We start from the raw sequence: 17,489 nt of genomic DNA, 5'->3' as shown, positions 1-17,489 counted from the left end.
AAAAAAATACTACCCTGATCACTAGACTACCCTTTATTTATAATAATTATACACTAATATTTAATGAATCACTTGTATAATTTATTTAAATTAACTGGTTACTTTTTACTATTTCATTCTCTTTACTATGACATTAAATTATTTGCTGACTTCTTCCGATGATAAACAGGCGACTATTTATACAGAAAGATGATTTCTCGATAATTAAATTCTAGAAAGTAAACAAACAAATAAAAGGCCTACTTAGATATTGATCCTACAAAAACAATATAAACAAATCTTCTTTGTTTATAAACATATAAACAGCCTTATCGAAAACCGATACATTCTCTAAACTTTAGATTCTTTTGAAATAATCAAACAGAACCGGCGTCCTGGTCTATGTCGTGAACGAGTTCGTAACAATATTTTGAAATTTTTGTCAGGGTGTTTTTCAATAAACTAGTTCAGTTAAAATACTGTTGATCACTAGTCGTCATGTGAAGCTCCTTATACTGCCACTTAAGTTTTGACAAATGAAAACAAACGTTTATAATTGGATATGGGTTTATTGTTTTTCAAAATATTCTCCATTAAGATCAATACACTTTTCCATGCTTTTGAATCAATTGTCGAAAAAGCGGGATTAAGAAGAAATCATTTGGTGCCAAACAAGGATTGTACGGCAGATGACCCATAAATTCGATGTTTTGACTGTTGAAGAACGTGGTGGAGAATGATTCGTCTGCTGCGATCGGTTTCCTCTATTTTTTTGAATACTTCTAGCAGACAAATGCTGTTGTACCATTCAGAATTGACCGATGAAACAGTGGTGACATCCAATTATTTGTTACCTAATAACCTTTGTTACATTTAGCTCATCTTGAAAGTCCTATACAGTCGATTGTTGTTTAGTTTCGGGTTCATATGTATAGATCCATAAACCATCGCCTGTCATGATCTTATAGAGATCTTTTAAGCCCTGTAAATGAATTTTTTCAGCATTTCTTTGCACCAATCGTCACAAGCTTTTTTGAAGCAATTGTTAAATTTTGCGGTATCCAATGCGAACAAATCTTTTTGACATTCAAATGTTCGTACAATATTGAATGTACACGAGTGGAACGAATGCCCAAGTATGCCTCAATCTCACGGTATATCACATGACGATCTTGCCATATAAGTTTACGGCACAGCATCGATGTTTTTTTGCACAACAACCGATTTTGGATGAACTTCATGAAATTGTAGCATAGTACAACCACGATTGAATTCGGAAAACCAGCGAAAACTCTGACTCGAGATGGTGCTTCATCAACAAAAGTCGAAGAGAGTTGATAGGCTGTTGGTAATCCACCTTCAAAACTACTGTAGCAACCCTCGTATTTATACAGATTGTAATTTTACTCATACTTCAAATAAAGCTCTTTATATTTACTGACATTGATAATTAATAACAAGTCAAATTTATTATTCATCTAAATTTATGTTAAAACATATGATTTATAACTGATTTTTTCAGAAATGGAATACGACCATCTGGACTATACGAGGCCTGTGAGCACTCTAAAACCACATTACCAAAGGATGGCTAGTCCTTTTGGATCTAGAGATCTTACAAGAGACGACAAAATAATCGATGAAAACTAGTTATGAAGTTACATTTAACTATTTATTTCTCTTGATACTCTTTTTTTACATATTTTCATTACAACGTTTTGTATACATCATATTATTCCATTTAACAAGTTGTCTTGCATTTTTCGATTAAGAGCTAAATTTTTATATATAGAATAGTACTGAACTTCCGAACTTATTTTGAATCTATACGAAAAGAATGGGATATCATTATATAAGTGCTAATAAATAAAACTTTCTGAACACTAGAATGATTATGCTCGTAAAAAAATATCAATAGTTACTTTTCCTCTCAGTTATAAGATTTTTATTCCAATTTTTTTAAAAATGATTCGACTTGTAAGTTATTATATAATAAATGATTATCGGACTCATAGAAACATAGGCATATCATAACACTATTTCCTAATTAAATAATAATGAGAGAATGTGAGAGAGTATTAAAAAGAAAAACGTATAAGTTTTTTTCACTCAGTGGTGTTTATAAATTTACAATGTTGATTTTTGAATATGAATTATTCTGTTTTCAATATTGAAATCAACTTCAGTCTTGCAGGGTTTCTCTTTTGCCTTTTTTGTTGTGCTGCTTTCGACCATTTTTAAAATACTGACTTTAAATAGATAAATTCAAAAGTTATGAATAATTTTATAATTTATACAGGATTCTAAAATTGGACAAATAGTTATAAAAAAAGTCCGTTACTGATCCTGACATTCAAGAAGAGCTTTTTTTGAATTGCAGAATCGAAAACTGTCGGTAAAATTGTACAGTATTTTTGATATAAGGTATTTCAAATTAATTATATTTATAACATTTACAAATTTCGGAAACATTTTGAACATATGAAAACCTATTTGCTCATGTATTGCTGCCAAATTTTGAACTATCGTGATTGCCAAATTTTGAAATATTGTGTTTTCTTATATAGATAATTCGGGCATACTTCAACTATTTAAGTCTGTACTTTCAAATTTTGATACAACTATATATATGCGGATTAATATTACTATTATTTGGTAATTGTATGGAGTATTTCACTTGATATATGTAGGAATTAGTCTTATCAGTACAAACTTTTAATTCCTTCACACCACTTCTCTTTTACATAATATACAGTAGAAATGGTGGAGGTCTAATAAGTGACTAATACGTCAGCAACAATGTTATATGAATCAAATTACAATTTCTGTCAACTCAGTAGAAATAATTGTTATAACTAATATTCCAAAAATCAGCCTTGGTACTAATTTGTAATTAAAAAAGAAATTCAACTTTTTTGATTGTTTGTGTTTTATATGGTTAAGATCAACATATTGAGCAAAACTCAATTGTTGTCTTTTTATGATTACTTCATTCAATTTGGAGAAACTATTACGTTGGTCTTGTGAGAGGACAATCAATTTTATGTCGTTATGTTTGATTTCTATTTATAGAAGAAGATAGTATCTAGAAAATATGTGTTCGATAAATCATATACAGAGTTTATTGATAGAAGACCCGCACTGTTTTTACTATATATTTTGCAGAAATATCATATGTGCAAGTATCGCACCGTACCTTGACAAATACTAGTATATTTTTTATGTATTAATTTCGTCGAAGACTCAGTCCCATGAATGGAGGTGATATCAATCAAAATGACAATTTTTCATTATTCCGTTTACACTTTTGTACTGATTTCATTGTAGTTACGTGAGTGCATTTTCTCATCTATAATATAGAAGCCTAACTGAAATAATACGATTGTGGTCCAAATGAGGTTCGCTTACTTTTTTACTTTCAGTGTTAACTTTGATGATGACTTCTCTGGAACCGTGTCGTTACACAAATCTCTCATCTCATATAGATCTGTTGTATATGGCAAGATGGTTAGGTAGAATTTACGTTATAATGTGTATCAAAACTATAAGAACTGAAAAGCTGTACATATCTAATTTATTACCTTCTATATAAATCAGATGAAAATATTGATTTTGCAAAAGGTAGTTAACTATATTTTCAATACCTCAACTATAAAATTGTATTTATATACACTGTCCACATTGGTATTTAGTTGACTTTAGTTTATGAAACTACCAGTCTTCTAACTGTAAACACTTGTGGTTAGTGAAAATCTTTTTTCTATATTTGTACAAATATATTTTCTCTTCAGGTTATTATGCTATAAAATTGCTCACAAAAAGAAATTTGGTAAATTTAATTAATATAATTTCTATTTTTCATCATATTAATGCCGTTTTGTGTATATTTATAGATTGTATCATATTTTTCCATTTCAATTTGTTGTGATATATGATTGAAAAAAGCAATATATGTTTGAAATGTAATTTAATCTATCATATATATTTGGTATGGTTTGAGCGTCTGGCGACAAAATGAACGATTTTCACATAAATTTTTCCTGAAGATCTCTAGATTCGACGCATAAAAGTTATATATACTAAACAAATATCGTTTCACCAAAATTATAAAATGTGTAAATTGGATTTTATGTCGCTTGCTCTTGGACTATAATTTTTAATTTGTAAATAAAAATTATTTTATTATCAAGATTCTGTGATAAGTATAGGTATAAATATAATGAAGTGTTTAGTGTGAAGGTTATTTTTCTTCCCTTGTTACCACTCAGTAAAGATTAGTATTTAATCCCGGGGCAAGATATTCAGTCCCACGATGTTTAATAACGGAGAAGTTGTGAAATATTGTTTACTATCTTTATTTCAGGTCACAACTTCTAAATACTACTTCACATTTTTTAGCGGTGTCGTTACTGCGTAAAATATAAATAGTTAAATTCTTAACTATACAAATGCAAGTATTAAACAGTGTCCAAAGTTGAATGGTTCAAAATTTAACATTTTTTCAAATACATACTATTAGTATTTTAACATTTTCACTATTATTTCCTATTGTTGAATTAGTGTAACCATAGTTAATTCACAATAAAATACAAAAACTGGAAAACAGTGACAACAGAGCAATTACATAAAACATATGCCTATTGTGCCTTTTCAAACTCATCATAAAAGCTGTTTAATTCAAAACAGAAATTACGTTGGTAATAAAGGTACAACTCCTCCAACCCCATCTACTTTCTCTGCTGAATTATATACAATATATTGAGCTACATACATCGCTGCTTCGTCAGACGCACCTAATAACCTCATAGTCACAGTCACCATTAGCTCAATCCAAACTCTTCAAAAAATTCACAGCACTAATTCCTTGGTAATCAAAATTAAGCAGGAACAAGATTACAACAACAAAAATTGCATTTTGTTGGATCCCCTCGCATTCTGGAATAGAAGGAAACGAAGAGGTTGACCTGGTCGCTAAAGAAGCTGTAAATATTGATTTTGTGGAGTGAACCAACCTCAAAAATTACCTCAGTATGGCTTGATCATAAACTTAATCTTTAAATTAAAAACCAAAATTCAAAGTGTACAGTCAAAAAAAAGTTCAATCGCTAATTAGATAAAAACGATACAGATTGACCTGTATACAACATTATATAAGTAACTTAAGAACAGTTTTGTTTTGTTTAAAATATTATCTTCAGAAATATAGCTGATTTGATTGTGACTCATAAATCCTGATTGCTTCCAATGAAATCCGCAGGAGTTATGGACAATTTGGTAACATGAGATTCCTTAGGGTGGTTGGTAATGGACTTTTTTACTAATCTGAGTGAAAAGCAGATACTTAAGCTACAATTGCTTACATTCCAGTCATTATAGAGGGGTATACTAAAACTGTTCTCAAAATTCACATATAATTTTATGGTCGCCAATTTTAAAGGGTTGAAATTGGTTGAAAGAAATTGATTTTTTTTACAAATATCTCGTTTTTATGGGTTTTGCGCTTTTTGTATTTATTATCAATAGTGGAGAATCATTTTATAAATTTATTATTGTCAAAATTAATAAAAAGTTCGAGAACAAGTTCTAATTTCATTTCTCTTTTTCTTCATCATCGTCGTCATCGTCTCTCTGATGAAGAATTTCAAGTTCCTCTTCATAATCGTCTTCAACGACATGTGTCTCCAAGTCATTCTCATGCTTTCTAGGTCAAAGGTTCTATCATCATTAATATCATCATATCTGATATGATACAGCATTGAGACAAGCTTGTTCATTACACTGACCACAAGCTAAAGAGCACTGTAACCCCGCTTTTCTGCATCCAAATCTTGAGCCACAGCCACTCTTGCAGTTACAAAATATTGTATTCAGTAATTTATTTAGAGCAGGTGGTGAAATAGTCATGATAGGTTTCAGGAATTAGTTACACATTGTCCAACCCCGCTAAAATGTTGGTGAGGTGCTCCATTCGTTGTTGGTTGATAACTGTACAGGTTCATTCGACTTGGTAGATTTGACGTATAATACATAATGTAGATGATCAATACTATACATAGGTTTTGAAGAATTATAAACTACTATTAAGGTTTGGATTCCACTTTCAAATAATCTCTTAACCGGACAGCTTCCTTTTTCAAATGCTGCAGCAAATTTTTTGTCATCTCGTACACCAAACTTAGATGTGTTATTGGTTTTTTGTTTTGGCATCGTTGTGAAATTTTATATATTCAATTTGCATTGAAACTGAACATTTGGAGTCCCCAGAAAAATAACTTTCGGCACCATTTCAAACACTTCCTCAGGAAACAGAATGACGATAATTTATTGTAATTGACCACTACATTTGGCTTATTTACGACTTGCAAGTTACCACCACGTACTCTTCTGTTGACAGGCTGTGTTCCTGAAATATCACACAAAGCAAGTGTAGTAACAACCCTTTTATCTTTCCATGCCAATAAAATTAAATTATCTGATTTGCATGCATACGTGTTATCTTCGGCAAACGTTGGTTCTTTGATAGAATCAGGTATAAATTTGCGATTAATTTGAATAGCGCTTGTCAAATAACCATTTAGTTTTAACAACTCTTCTCAAATGGCAAGTTTGTATAGTATCTATCTGTGTAAAAATGATATTCTTTGTATCCTGGGTTATTGTTTATTAATTTTTGACAAAGATGTAACCCAATACTTGTACTTACAGGTAAATCAGGTCTCACTAAATCTTCAGATGTCAAGCTTCGGTAGTTCGGCAAAATTCAATAAACATACGTTGGATGTTGGCATCCGCCATTACATAAATTGTAAGTTAAAAAACTAATGTAAATATAAAGCGCTTATACCACTCAAAACATGCGCAAGTGATAGAGAATTGTCCTCATAGGCCTCTTGCAACAATTTATGGCACTCAGTCGGAGTTTTTTATTCCTGTTTTTCGGCACGAGAAAAAAACACGTTCGTTTCAAACTGCTACCGCACAAATATATAATAGTGACGGAAACGTGTTTTGGGATGTGCATAGACAAGATATCTAGATACCCAACGCACTACTCGTTTTTTACCCCACCCATCTAGGGCGCCCTCTAGGCGCACAATCTCGTTATTTAGTAGCCAGACCTCGTATTATCACTATCTAATCTATCATTACCAGGCGAGTCCATATAAAATTCATCGTCAATACTTTACAACTCATTTTTAATTTCATTTTGAAAAAATCTCATGGGCATCAAACTTTACCCAATCGTGATAGTTTTAAAACTGAGTAATATTCTAAACGCAAAAATGGTACATATTTGAATAATAAATTGGTTGCAATATCATCAGCAGATATAAAATATGTTATCTTTTATTTTTACATAAACATGTCCCCAACGGACGTTCAAGAAAGCAATTTAGAAATATTAAAAATGGGCTTAGGAGATGACGGACCAGCCAACCCGCTGTAATGATAAGACATGGAGTGCCGCCTATACGGCGACATTCGAGTGTAAAGGGTGAACGTATTGTGGCGACTAAACAGTGACATGCGAGAGCAATGGTAAAACGCATCTTGCTGATCCTATGGCGACATACGAGACAGGATGTGGTTCATCTATGTTAAGACTATCAATAGTCTACACGACAGCACATTCCCGACGATGTTCCTCAAGGTTTATATGTGTAAGGTAATTTTTAATGAAAATCCGGTGGTAGTGGACTCTAGGAAGACGACACAGTTCACACAACATTTTATTGCATACTAATGTTTTGTTAAATATACAATTTATATATTATTTCAGATAATATATGGAATTATATTTAAAATTATAAAATTACAGTGTCTACTAATGAACTATTGGGAGAATTGGCAAGACTGGAACTTAGGTCTCTTATGAAATGAAAAATAAGTTTGCTTTTATAATTTTATTAAATTGTTATGCTTATAACCTCTATTTTATATACATTTTCCAACACTTACAGTCTCAGTCAAATTATTCTAGTGGGAACTAATTGATTCTAGTTTTTTACAATTTCGATTAAATATATAAGTAGGGTTATTACACAAAGCTGTTATATATGTAGTCGGAATTTATATTCTTGGTCCTTTGAAAGGAAGTATGGTTGCTTTGTATCATTTAATTATGTGATTATTCTAGTGGATTGAATGAACACACTATATAAATTGCTACTTGGAGGAGTTTATGTTCTGTCTTAAATGTATATAAAGAAGATAAACGTTTTGAGTTGAATTTGATAGGTTAATAATTTATGATGAATTTATTGGTATGGGAAAACTCAATATAAGTAGATATGTTAGTCAATAGAAAATATCTGAGACATATTGGAATTCATCATAATCTTGTAATAGCACTTGAAACTAGAAGTTATGTATCCAAATATAGCAATTTATATACTTATATACATTTTTTAAATGGTGATTTGAGAAAAAATTGTGAAGCCTACAAGATTGCAAAACAATACTCCTTTAGTTGTTACACTAAGTTTTATTAGAGTACTCTGAGTAAAATGCAACTTTTCTCTAGGAATATATTTTTTAAAATTTCGTTTTATGAGAAATAAAATATTCCAAAATATATTGAATGTGGTAATATTACTTGAGAGTTAAAATTGGGGGAATGCACATACCTGGATTACGTATTTTTTTACATAAAACTGATTCTCGTAAGATCATAGATTAAATACCATAAACCACATTTATTAAAGACTTCATAGATACATATTGTCAAGTTTTTTCATGTTCATTTGACAGAGCTACTGAGACAGGGGTTCCGCGACTTGATGATAAAAATTCGGGTGTGAGATGATGTGAAAAAAATGCTGTAATATGGAAAAAATTTTATCATACGATCCCTCTCTTATGAGTTATGAGGTTTTAAAGTTGCAACATCAGAACTTATATTTAGAATATGTTTTAAAATATACATTCGAACATTATGAAATTTTAAAATATGATTACGTTTGTCCACGTAGTGTGTTTGATGGAATATATAATTCTACACTACTATCTGAAAGCCATGGGAGGCTCATGCGTCATGCCCAATGGTTAAAAACCCGTAACTTTTACACGAACAACCTGTACAATCTAAAGATAGCAAAAATGAATTTTTCAATCGATTTTTAATAAATTTTTAATAAAAAAGTACTCATTATTTCATTATTTGATTAGATAAAATCATGACTTAGGATATATATATATATATATATATATATATATATATATATATATATACATATAAATTTCTTTCTTCAATTTCTTATTTCTTAGACTTAGAATATATTAAATATAAGTTCTGATTTTGCAACTTTAAAGGCCTATAATTCAGAGGAGTCGTATGAGAAATTTTTTTAATGTCACAGCATTATTTTTACGTCATCTACTCACTCCCGAATTGTTTGCATTTTCAACGACTTTAAAGGAATATCGAGAGGCTAAATTTATGTTGGACTAGGTGATTCATAGGTATACCCGAGCAATATAAATCTAGGTAGTTGAAGTATTCACAATATTGGGCATATTTTCATGAGTAGCTGTTAAAACTAAGATTATTACCTTTTCTAAATCCTTATAGTATTATGTTTGAAATAAGTAATAAATATTGTAGTTTATTTTACGTTCACGGCAGGTATACCAGATATTAGCACCATATATTTGAATCAGGTAATGTATCAATATAAGTAAGAATAATACACGAATATAAAGCAGTTTTTTCGGGGCATTGCTTTGTTAGTGGCGACTCTAGGTCTAGTAGAGGATGCAATGTGCAGATTCTGTTAACATAGATGACGAAACCTCTATCCACATTCTCCAGGGCACTACACCTGAGGATATATGATATAGAAAATAAAAATCTTGGGTAGCTGGAGTCATCCCAAATCTTAAACTTTCTCAGAGAAGTGGGATTAATAGATTAACTGTACTCTCTGAGCATCCACCACCAGAAGAAAAAGGGAAATAATAGATTTTTTGGGTCGTAGTGTGTATGACACCTCTACTTATGCGTACATATAACTGAATAAGTATAAATTATAACAATGAATTCGTCTGATTATTATCGGGACGTGATTTCAATAGACCATTTTTGAAATATGCTTATCAGACAATTTAGATCAAGGAGTTCTGCTGTCCTAAATTTCGTAGAAAACTGTTTTAGTTAAAATATGAAAAAAGTTTTCAACAAATGATCGCCAACATTATCAGAAATATGCCCAGACGAATCATTGCAGTCATAAAGGCTTTAGGAATTAACTTAGAAAAATGATGTATGTGATTAAACTGCACAACTTTTTAGAATGAACCAATAGTGAAAAGATTTTCATTTCACAAGTATATCTGTGCATTTTAATTTTTCAAATAGGTTTCAATATGCTGGATCGCAATAAAAACGGTCGATCCTGTCCACTTGGATGGTTTCATGTAGGTGACCATATGAATGGCTCCTAGTGACGTTTCACACAAAAATAAGCTATTATATAGTAACTATTAGGAAGGTTAAGTCAGGGATTACCAAGCGTCTTGGGATTGAAATCGATTTAACGATATAAACTAAAACTGATTTTAATATTTTGACGAGGTCTAAAAATCGACACAAGTTCAGATACGTATAAGTTGTGTAACGTGTACCAACTTATACAATTTATCAATAATTTGGTACAAAGCAGTGTACAGTGTTGGAAAAAATCCGAACAATTGTGAACCATATATATTTTACTTGACTAATATTTTTGGTAATATTGGCTTAGGGCAATATATATTTGTGAATGTGAATGTAATGTGAATTTTAGGGGTCGGTGTGGCTTGGAAGCGAATTATTAGGTACTTTTGATACAATTGTCTATTTGACTCTGCTTTATTTTTTATAAAATAAAGGAATAAGAAAATATATTCGATTGACAGGACAATAGACTAGCTAGGAACTCCAATCCAGTATTTGCATTACATAACCCTATTAAAGGTGTGTATCTATGAAGCTATGAAGTTTTTAATTTATGGTGTACTTCTATGGTATTCCCATATATATATATATATATATATATATATATATATATATATATATAAATTTCTTTAATTTCTTTTTGATGTATTAATGCATCTGATAATTTTTAAAAGAAAGATAAATTTTGACGTTTCGACTTTTCTTTAGTCTTTATCAAAATATCATAAAGACTTAAAGAAAAGTCGAAACGTCAAAATTTATCTTTCTTTTAAAAATTAAAAAACAAACCAATTTTATCAATTTTAAAACAGAAGTGACCTAAAATCAAAAATATTTAGATGCATTAATATATATATATATATATATATATATATATATATATATATATATATATATATATATATATATATATTGTTTGTATTTTAAATTGAATATCTAACTGGTATATTTCCCATTCAATGACTGGAGAAAGTTTATAAGATATCTAGAAATCTAATTATTTCATTAATACATTTGTTACTTTTGAAATGAGAAAACTTACAATGCACTATTTATATCCATTTAGTTACTGAATCTCGGGTTTAATAACTACCCAGTATAGATTCTATGTAATTAATTCCAGTGTGTACTAGTCACGTTAAATTTGAAGCCACCAGCTAGAGTGTTTGGGTTATATTTATGATTAATTTGAAATTCTGCTTCTTATCGAACAATTCTGCCTTAAGAGAACGTTGACCTGTTATTATTATAATTAGGTACAGTTGCTGAAGACTTTTTAAAATAGTCATGTGTTTAAATAAAGAGAATAAAGCCAATTTCACTTATTACAATTCATTTTACAAATAATATGTTTTACTGTGAAGGCTTCTCTTAAGTCAACTTGTATTTAGAGAAATCAAATTGCAAATAATTTGGCAATTTGTTTTTCTTCTGCTCCAACAGTTTATTTTTTGCATTTTCTTTGTATTCATATAAGTCTAGTAAACTTGTGTTTTCTAGATTTGATTTCAACACTTTTCTGATGAAATTATGACCTTGATCAGGTGTTGCTGATGGTCCCATACTATTACGGGCATCTATTAAAAGCTCTGGATGTTCGTTCAAAGTGTCGGATAATGATGCAATTAATATATCTGAAGCAAGAATAATGTTAACAATAAATTATTTCTACACATATCACAAAAATAATTGATTTTTTCGGCTATTTTATTAACAAAACAACCGAGACACGGCGTCGAATATCTGTTAATATACGTACTCACTCAGGAATCACGATGGAAAAGTCACAATAATCTATCGGCTGAGTACCTTGAAAGTTGCCCGGCGCACCGCATGGTGGCCAAGGACGCAATATGTATCATGTCTGTAATGCCATTGTTGTGCTAGTGAAAGAAAGGATCAATAACACTGAAACCGTATTGAGGAAAATGGACAGACAAAAAGTATAAGTTGCTGGCAAATGGTATAAGGAGTCAGACCTAAATCTCTCACGCCACGAACAGATGAATTATTAGCTGATCCAGATACTCTTTGGACATGGGTATTTCAGGGAATATATTCAAGTTCAAACTTTAAAAATCTCTGGATTACCCAACCTGTTCAGGAATAAACCAAAGTGTGGAGTGCGTATTCTTCATATTACCGCGCTCTGCGTGCTACTTCGTACATGGAAAGGCTGGCTTCTTCAAGGGGTTAAACCTGGAAATACGGCGGAAGTTATGCTGAGAGTGACAGGGTAGAAACGGCTATGTTCGCGACTCAATTACTGAAATAACTTCGCTTTGAAAGAAAAAATATAGAAGGAAGATAAAAATCGAGAGGGATTAGGAATGCTTCCAAGTCTAACACCAGACAGAACACCGAATCATAAATCATAACGATACTTAAAAGTATTTTTTCGACCCCTCCAAACACAAACACACACACACACACAACAGGATATGTTATTATTTAAAAATAGTTCTCAATAACTTACATTTACTGAAAAGGATATTTGAGGTAGATATACAATTTGATTAATAAATTCCATCAACTTACCGAGCACTTTTTTCTCTAATGCTCTGGTTATATGACCCTGTTCAGCTTCAGCTTCTAAAAAGTTGGTGAATTTTTGTAGTGCCTGTTGAGCTTCAGCGCTTCCTCTTGTTAAACTTTGTGTAAACATTACTTTAGCTAACTGGTATATAACATCTTCCAAGGAGTATTCAGTGTAGAGGAAATCAGCTACTCTGAGACGTTCCAACAGCTCATCGTAGTCTTCTTCGGTGGTTTTAGTTGATTGAGAAGAATCTAAGCATATGATAAATGGTAAAATAAATAAATGTATATGAACTTTTGAATTACAATTATAAAGAAGACAATCACATGAAATAAAAAAATACTCTTTACATGTCAAGAGTAATTAAGAACCCAATATTACACACATAAATAGGAAAATTATATTTTATTCTTCACTAATTCACATTTCAAAAATTTAATTCAAATTAACGGAAAAAGTATATAATAGTAATAAAATATTAATTTAAAAGTAACAAAATAAGATGAAATAGTATTTTTCATTATTTAAATTTTTTGCTCGTGAACTACGATTTTGCTCAGTTCAATCGACGAATAAAGATTAACGATTATTCAATTGTTGTTTTAATTTTTTCTTTTATAGCCCTGCATCTTTATAAACTAACTAACGCGATGAGAAATTTGAATTAAAAAGTTACTGTTACTCCATCAGCTTTCCAATAAAATCAGGGAATTCATGTTATTCCAATTAAGTTTATTTATATTCTGTCTCGGAACGAACGCTGTTAGAACCTACGTAAATATTTTTAATAGGAAATTTTCTCAGCGGTTTTACATTAACGCGCCTTTACGTTCTATATAGCGTGAGCATTGAAAAACATTTTGGGAACTTTCAAGATATATCACTTGAAAATTAGAATTAAATTGTTAGTTGAAGTAATTGAAAAATAATATACAGTAATAACAGCTCATGAAAATGTTATTGATGATTCGATATTATAAAACAGAATCATTCTGGTCGGAACAGAAACTGAATTACAGTTATAGGAATTCATTTCCTATACAAACTAAAATATCAAGTAATAAATATACAATTACATTCAACTTCATTGCGCATTCTATATAAAAATTATCAATATGCTTTGTTACTGAAGCGTAGCATCTAGCCATGGGGTTATAGAGAATATATGAATGGTTGCATACTCAATAGGATCGGTTCCCAGGTAAGCTTTAATCCAAACAGGATTTATTTCGCATTCATTAGATGATTGAATTTATACAGTTACTTAGGTACACGGAACAAGACATTTCAAATAATCGTTTATTAGATATTGGAATTGTTACAAAAACTTGATAAAGGACATCCAGCCACTATTTTCTATAATTATGATCGCCGATTGTGAAGCAAATCTATAATCATATCTCGGCCGCTTTCAAATGCTCGGTATCATTCGTATAAACTTGATTTTGATAAAAGTTATACTCGGCTAGCAATTAATTTTTCTAAACAAATTGATGAATAGAAAGATGAACTCACCAATATTACTTCGAGATACTGTCTGAGAATTGTCAATTTCCTTCCGAAGTTGTTTGATATTGAAATCACTTCTCAATTCCGGCTTATCATATACTGTTAGCTTTGTATTAAGACCCAATTGCAATGGTTGGTCGTCCGTGATCTGAAAAATTAATAACATCAATTTTCAGTTGAGGGTCTTTTATAAATATACCGTGAAGTAAGGTTAACAAAGTCAATATTTTCAGAGGGTAAGATGATGAAGTGGTTTACAAACTCGCATTAAGTTATATATGTTATGCTATATATGTTAATAATGAAAATTCTGAAAAAGGACTACTCATTTTTATGATTTATAAATTTATTTTTCTTTTTCTTGTCGTGTTATAACTGCAAGTTTAGCTCTGCTTTAGAGAATTGTTATGATTAATGAGATAATTTTGGATTTTCGGGTAGTGACGGATTTGGACCCAAAACGCTACTACACGCGAACTTGTTAAAAAAGTCCGTGATATCATCTCGCAAAATTGTCGTGTGACGATTATAAGTCTAATAGTGATTTCTCATACCATGTAGTATGTAATAAGTATACTCACTGTCAAAATGAGCAACAAAAACTTCTGCACGATGGGTACCACGATTATTAACAATGCACACAAAAAAACTAAACATTTATAATTATCTTTCAACGCAGAAAGCCGAAATTACATAAGCTTTTTGGGCAAATATGGTTCCAAAATTATGTAAAAGAATATACCTATAGAGTTGTAGAAAGCTGTTCTCTTGCATCAGAATAACGCACCCAGTTAGAGGTCCGTTCATGCAGATTTTGTATTTTCGAGATTTGTCCCCCAACGATTATCTGTCAAGTTTATTTTGTAATTGGCACGCTTAGGATTATGCCTATGCGGGTTAACTCTTAGAGAACAGTAGTGTAGTGCAGTTTGGGTTCTCTTGTTGAAAAAAAAAGTTTGTTGAGTGTCAAATAGAAAGTAAGTTTTACTGGAGCCTTGGTATATAATTTCGCAATCAAATTACTAGAAGGTTTTGGGCACAGTATGTGTTTGTATAAAGTTAAGTTATTTTTCCGCGATTCGCGTAAAGTATTTGTACCGATACGATAGTGAAATGGCCCCGACGACGAGTTTGACACCGTAGCCGCAACTGAGTGGGTCTAATTTTTCCACACAAACATTTAGATTGAAGATTTTACTGGAGGAGTGTGGTGATGTGGTGAAGAAAGAAAAAATATCTGCCAAGGATAAGGCAGCTTTTGCACGTAATGCAAATACCCGGTCTGTTATCATAGCGTGTGGCACAGATAAGCACACTGACTATGCAAAGACATCCAGTCATATGATGAAGTCTCTATCAAATGTACTTTTTGAACTCCATAGAATCTACTATTTGTTTAATATATGTGAATAAAAAGTAAATAGTATTACTTTACAAAATTTTACATGTAGGAAATATTTTCATTAAAATATCTCCTCTTTTAAGCTATATTCTTCTGTTTTATTTATATGGATAAATACACAATTGAACCCAGTCAAAAGATCTGTCAGTTTAAAACGTTTTAGGCGGCGCACTTCACCTGTCGTGTTAAATAACGCACTCGCGAGTACATTTGGATGGGTTTAAATTCTATCTCTATATCCTATATCCCTCACTGCAGTGTTATACTTCACTTTTTATAGTGGGGATGTAGTTCTCTCTCTATGACTGAATTGGGTACGTACCATGGAGCGTTAACTGAAATTCTCAAAACTTTATTTTGGAACCTTTGTATGATTTATAGATTTGGACGCAGATCCCCACAGTTGTATTCCTTATGTCCAAATGGGCTTTATGATGGTTTTAATACCAGAATTTTATTTTGTAATGACGACTGCGATTTTTTACGAATTACCCAGTGAAGCTCTTAAAGTCTAAGTCCCAGTTGCTGTCTTTGATTAAATATGTGTGTTTACCACGTTAGTCTCTTGTTTAGATGTACGCTTAGGTATTTTACGGTTTCTACTTGTATGAGGTGGCAGTTATTCAATATGACACTAATCTTTTTTCGGTGTTGATGTGAAATGTTCAGATTTTAATTCGTTGGCTTTTATTTTCCATTTCTTCAGCCATGTTTCTATTTTGTAGATTTTTGTTTGTAGGTTTCTGGGTTGTGGCGAGACGCAAGTATTGCTGTGTCGTCTACGTCATCGTGAAAACCAACAAGTCCGAGGTGAACAACATCTACAGTACCGGTCTCAAAATTATTCCTTGGGTAGTTCGGTAAAGGCATCAGCTTTCTCTTTGTTATTTCTGGCCCATTTACCGTCTTGGTCTTTAATAGGTGGATTAGGGTGCTGGGGTCTATTTAGTTTTCTTGTTGCCCGCGACAGGGAGTAGTTAGTTGCTTGAATCAGGATTAAATTATCAAGAAATTTCTCGACTGATTCATTTTTGTGATTTAATATTAACTTTTTTAGATTTCTGCTAGCTTTATTTAATTTTTGCTCCTTGGTTTGTTATCTTGTCTGTTGTCATTATCTTCCGAAGTCTTATTTTTCAGCTATTTTTTCGTTGAGTACTACGCTGGTGGCCTTATTTTCTAAGCTGCTTGCTAGATAATTTTTGTTAAATTTTATAGCGCCATTTCACCTCTACGGTAGTTTTTAGCGGAATATTGAGGTTAAAGTTTTTGTTATTTTTATCTTGAAATAGGCTCCTCCAATTTGTATTTGGATTGCAAACATAAGGTTTTTTGACTGATCCATTGTAAATACTATTGGAAAATAGTCGTAGGACAATTTAAGATTTGATTGGATTTTAAACTGTTTTGGATTGATTCCTTATAAAAAAACTCTATTGAATCTGGATTTTTTGTGGGTCACTCGTCCAGTTGGTTGGGTCGTCTGTTGCAGTGTATTTTAAGTTATTTGAATTCATTGTAGCAAGTAGTTGTCGTCCTTTGGTGGTTATAATCCGTGAGCTCCAATGTTTGTGTTTGGCGTTGTAGTCTCCTCCTGCCATTAATTTGTTGCCAAGTGTTTTAAA

At 31.4% G+C, this 17,489-nt stretch overlaps 2 protein-coding genes across 8 annotated transcripts in view; one reads left to right on the top strand and one right to left on the bottom strand.

Annotated features, from left to right (window-relative positions):
- The window catches only part of LOC130896643 (protein draper), an 83,196-nt gene extending 78,979 nt beyond the window's left edge, over nt 1–4,217 (top strand). For all 6 annotated transcript variants that reach the window (XM_057804852.1, XM_057804856.1, XM_057804854.1 and 3 more), the window contains one exon: nt 1,502–4,217. In XM_057804852.1, coding sequence (XP_057660835.1) covers nt 1,502–1,629 — 128 coding nt within the window. In that variant the 3' untranslated portion in view covers nt 1,630–4,217. The remainder of the gene's footprint in view (nt 1–1,501) is intronic.
- Nucleotides 4,218–7,868: 3,651 nt separating this feature from the next.
- LOC130896397 (uncharacterized) overlaps nt 7,869–17,489 on the bottom strand; it is a 162,593-nt gene continuing 152,972 nt past the window's right edge. For both annotated transcript variants that reach the window (XM_057804448.1, XM_057804449.1), the window contains exons 9-11: nt 14,469–14,610; nt 12,953–13,204; nt 7,869–12,048 (exon numbers count right to left, since the gene is read on the bottom strand). In XM_057804448.1, the coding sequence (XP_057660431.1) occupies nt 11,786–12,048; nt 12,953–13,204; nt 14,469–14,610 (657 nt within the window). In that variant the 3' untranslated portion in view covers nt 7,869–11,785. The remainder of the gene's footprint in view (nt 12,049–12,952; nt 13,205–14,468; nt 14,611–17,489) is intronic.

Source organism: Diorhabda carinulata, chromosome 7 (genome assembly GCF_026250575.1).
Source record: "Diorhabda carinulata isolate Delta chromosome 7, icDioCari1.1, whole genome shotgun sequence".
NCBI lineage: Eukaryota > Metazoa > Arthropoda > Insecta > Coleoptera > Chrysomelidae > Diorhabda > Diorhabda carinulata.
This window is presented reverse-complemented; position numbering and strand designations above follow the sequence as displayed.